This window comes from Triticum aestivum, chromosome 6D (assembly GCF_018294505.1).
Source record: "Triticum aestivum cultivar Chinese Spring chromosome 6D, IWGSC CS RefSeq v2.1, whole genome shotgun sequence".
Classification (NCBI taxonomy): domain Eukaryota; kingdom Viridiplantae; phylum Streptophyta; class Magnoliopsida; order Poales; family Poaceae; genus Triticum; species Triticum aestivum.
In genome coordinates, this window is record NC_057811.1 from 8,406,016 (window position 1) to 8,410,660 (window position 4,645).

The following is a 4,645-nucleotide window of genomic DNA, read 5'->3' on the forward strand; positions in this document are numbered from 1 at the left end:
GCCCTACCTGAAGATTGTCCTTTGTATAATACTACCTCCGTTCCTAAATATAAGTCTTTTTAGATATTTCAAATAGACTACAAGATACGGATGTATGTAGACATATTTTAGAGTGTAGATTCACTCATTTTGCTCCGTATGTAGTCACTTGTTGTAATCTCTAGAAAGACTTATATTTGGGAACGAAGGGAGTAGAAGGAAACTTAGGTAGTGGATGAAGCTTGCTATATGCTTCAGTCGCTGATTTAGTACAAAGTTGCACTAAATCAGCGACAAATTATACGGAGCGGAGAGAGTACTATTATCATCTTGCTCCCCCGCCAAATGCAAGCCAAGAACCAGAGGGGAGCATCTTGTCCAGAAAACATCACACATAAGAGGAAAAACCAGCATTATCGACAAAATCTGATCTACATAAGAGAGAACTGCAAGCTATCGACGAAGCGCACATCATACCATGAGAATGTTGTATAATGCTGTAACTCGCAGTTGAAGCCCTGGCCTTCACTGGATTGTCTGTTAAACTATCACTAGGCTCTGCTTCCCGCATTTAAAAAAAACCCAGCAGACACTTTGTTACAGGTAAACAGAATCAGTTAACTATCAATAGGCTCTGCTTCCCGCAAAACAATAGACGTTCACAAATTTTCTCTAAGGATCATGGATATAACTTCCCAGTAGATACTTTGTTACAGGTAAACAGAATCAGCTAAAAAACCAATTCGACCAAGGCATTAACTAATACATGTACACATAGCTCTTATGATAGGCTAAACATATTATGCAATGCTCACGGAGATAATACACAACGGATACCAGAAGGAAATAGAGCATGTCTGAATATTATTTGCAGATGGCACTTAAGATACTTGGAAAAAAAATTAGTGGTAACAGAAACTATTCATAAAGGCCATGCTCAACATGACATGGCAGAGATATCATGAAAATAAAACTAGGACTGAGTTATCTGGAATACATAAAAAATATTCCCATCCAACAAGAACTATGCATGGGGCTGTAAAATTTGAGTATCATCATTTAGCCGAGAAGTGGGACACCAAATTTTCTACAGATAGCATTTTTTCTGGGCACGGTCGATTATAAATAAGAATAACGTCTATGCATAACTGTGATCATAAGTCAAAAGAAACTGCAACATATCCTGTTCTTGGTTCATGTAAATCTGAATCTAGCAGGCACCTCCCCTGTGCAAGCGGCTGCATAGTCTTCAGCAATGAGTGGCGCAGCTTGCTTGTGGGGGCGTATGAACCTCTCCACAAATACCTTCTCGCTTATCAAGAGCATACAATAGTAGTCTTTGCCATGACTCAGCAATCCATTTTCCTTAAGAAACCTCATAACATAGTACCGGGGCTTGAGCCGGCCCTCCAAGCTAAGACCGAGTATTGCCGGACGGTGAGCAATGTACGCCGGTTCCAACCCCACCTTAGAGATGAGGAACTCGGACTTGCGCTGCAGCATGTCCTTGGACCACCTCAGCACAGTGGGCCACTTGCACAGAGCAATGCCGACATCGGCATCCGACCACCGCAATGTCTTCTTTAACTGTTCCACTTTGGCGGCAATCTTCTCCTCGCTGAAGCATGCGACAGCCTGCAGCGCTTGCCTAAACATCCCAGAGCCACGGGGCACGCCAATGCGCTCGGCGCACGCGACCATCGCGAGGGCGCGCTCCGGACTGACGGTGACGATCCTCGGCATTTGGATGAGCAGCTTGGCAATATCGCGAGCACCTAGCCCGCACTCCCGCAGGACCGCGACGTTGGGCTTGACCACCCGGTCGATGTCGACCGAGAGAAGGAACAAGCCGCGCTTGACCCCGGAGAGGAGGTCCTCGGAGGAGCCGAAGAGAGGAAGGTAGGAGCGCACCTTGGGGACGACGTTCTTGCGGCGGAATCGGTCGGGGGAGAGCGAGACGAGGCGCGCGACCTCAGAGCGCGAGAGGCCGAGGCCGGTGAGCCCCGCGACGGCGGGGCCCAGGTTTCCCTCCACGCCGGCGCAGAGGAAGAGCGGGTCTTTGGCGACGACCGCGGCGACGTCGGCGCCGGAGAGGCCGAGGCCGGCGAGGAAGGCGAGGACGGCGTCGGGCTTGGCGGGGGACTTGAGGTGGGAGAGCTTCGCGGAGGCCTTGAGGGCCTGCGCTCGGGTCAGCCCGCAGGTGGAGACGAGGTACTCCTCCACTTCGAAGCCGGAGTTGGGGGAGACGGTGGGCGCGGCGGCGCTTGAGAGGAGGCGGTGGAGAGAGGGGAGTGGGGAGGTGGTGGGAGAGGATAGGAGGTGGGAGAGAACGCAGGTCCGGAGGCGGAGCATGGCGGCGGCGGCGGCGCGGCGGCGGCGGAATGGGGAACGATGGCGAGGCGGAGGAGACTCGTGCAGATTTGATGGTCCAACACGACATGGGCTGGGCTTTAATCGGGCTTAAAAGAATTGTTTTCTTTCTCTTCTCCTTTTGATTTTTGTTTTGTTCTTCCTGATTTTTGAGTGCAATAGTCAAGCGATATTGAGCCACACCTGAATCATATATAGGACTAACCGCTTTCAAACAGTAATTATGTGAGAAATATATCTGAAATCATAGTATATTGTAGACCTATGTACATTACTTGGCTAGGAAAAAATATATATAGGCCTAAAGCACCCGACGTAGAGCAGACACTTTACTTGTATCGATGGATTATTAAACTCGCTATAACATGTCAGACACACTTTTTTAATGAAAAGTTGGGTATTTATTCTAGATTTGCAGGATTACAATCGGCAGTGACTAGCTCAGCAATACAAGGGAAAATTGATAAACAACATGTCAATGAGCTAATGAGTCACACCAAAGCTCTTTGTAAACTTTTAGTATGCTCTAGAGTTTCCGATTTTTTACGTATACCTAATGATAATCTAGAAACCACTATATGATTATTTTTGAACTGGTCACATTACAGATCTCTAACAAGATATTTAAAGATACAGACAAACATATATAGACACATATTATTTCGAGATAGCATGTCATTTGTGCTTTCTTATTTTGTCACATTTACACGGATTGAGTTTAAATATCTATTTTAAGGTGCATTGTACCAAAAAAAAAGAATATACCTTTCATAAAAAATAGGTCAAATTTGACATTATGAATGTGTTTTCTGAAAACAACATAACACAAATGTATAATAAAGAATATTATTAGTTAACATTGTGTAACTAACTATACTATATAATATTGTGCTTTAAAAAATGAGTTATAAATAAGTTAAAAAATAACTGACGACAGAGACAGATTTGCTGTCTGCGATTTTTATTACAGACGGTAAAGACTTACTTTGCCGTCTACGTTTTTTTTATTACATACGGCAAACACTTACTTTACCATCTGTAGAAAGAACCGCAGACGGCAATTTGCCGTCTGTAATAAAAATCGCAGACGACAAAGACATACTTTGCCGTTTGTAATTAAAACCGCAGACGACAAAGAAGAAACACACCTGGCGGATCGATCTCCTGGATCGATGAGGTGGCACAATCGGCACCACACGTCTCCCTGATCTCTCCCCCATGCGGCCAGGCCCCCACCATGTTCTATCTTCCACACCCCTCACCACGTTCTCTCTCCCAACCGGCCCCACCTACTTCTCTTTCCCACACCCCGATGTGTAGTTTTCATTGCTAGCACCTCGTCCCACCCACCTCAACTAGTGAGTTGTGCAACTTTAGGGTGACGTCTATAGACAACTTTTTTCTACCCTCATGGTCTCATGGATATACAATTTTTTCACCATCCAACAAATCCCTGCCAGTGAGATGTGCAAATTATCTGTTACCCAGGCCAACTGCAAGCAGACTATGTGCAACTTCGCCTTTTACCCCTGCCAACTAAAACTACATTTCCATAAGTAGCAAAGGGAAGGAGTTGCACATCGACTACTAGCAAGTTAGTGAAACAACAGACTAAGTTCGACATATAGCTGGTAGGGTAGGTCGAGCATGGTGTGCCAGTAGTGAAAAACTACATCATCCACGAGTAGAGAGGAGAGGGTTGCACATCGACTACTAGGTAGTTGGCCAAGGTAGTAGACTAGTTGCTTGCACAACATAAAAAGTTTGATGTCATGGTTGCTTGGTTGCAATATCATAAGAATTTGGATCATGCAGCAGCAAACTTGGTTTACAAAAAAATTGCACAATCCAGTACTAAAGTTGCGCCATGTAGTAATAGAGTTGCACAATATAGCACCAAAGTTGGCATAAAAAATCCGTCAAAATATACCCATGTGAGATCTAGTTTCAAAAATCTCGTCGCGAGGATTCCAGCAGTGAAAACTGATATGAATTCTGAAAAACAGTTTAAAAGATATGACTTTTTAAAAATTTGAAAACCCGAATAAATGGACATGCGCATCCATCTGACAAGGGAATAAATGCGGTGTCTTTCCCATGTGACCATCCCATTAGTACATGCCATGTCACAAATAAAGACAAAATTTAGACCACAAGATTACATGCATGCATGCCTGTGTAAGACCGGCCGCTCGTTTTCTTTTGATTAGTCCGTACACACTTTTTAGAATTTAGGCCAATTAAATGACCAATCTATTAAGACCCTAGTTGGTGTGTATCACTGACGGACCCGATA

General features: G+C 44.8%; 1 protein-coding gene across 1 annotated transcript; it reads right to left on the reverse strand.

The window, feature by feature from the left end:
• Positions 1–941: 941 nt before the first annotated feature.
• Positions 942–2,600, reverse strand: LOC123142986 (transcription termination factor MTERF15, mitochondrial). Its single transcript, XM_044561725.1, has one exon. It carries the CDS (start codon positions 2,329–2,331, stop codon positions 1,174–1,176), a length of 1,158 nt encoding a protein of 385 aa, XP_044417660.1. The 5' UTR covers positions 2,332–2,600; the 3' UTR covers positions 942–1,173.
• Between the last annotated feature and the right edge of the window lie 2,045 nt (positions 2,601–4,645).

Bases quoted from the DNA above. Each gene is read 5' to 3' on its own strand.
- LOC123142986 (XM_044561725.1), bottom strand. From the start codon at position 2,331: ATGCTCCGCCTCCGGACCTGCGTTCTCTCCCACCTCCTATCCTCTCCC.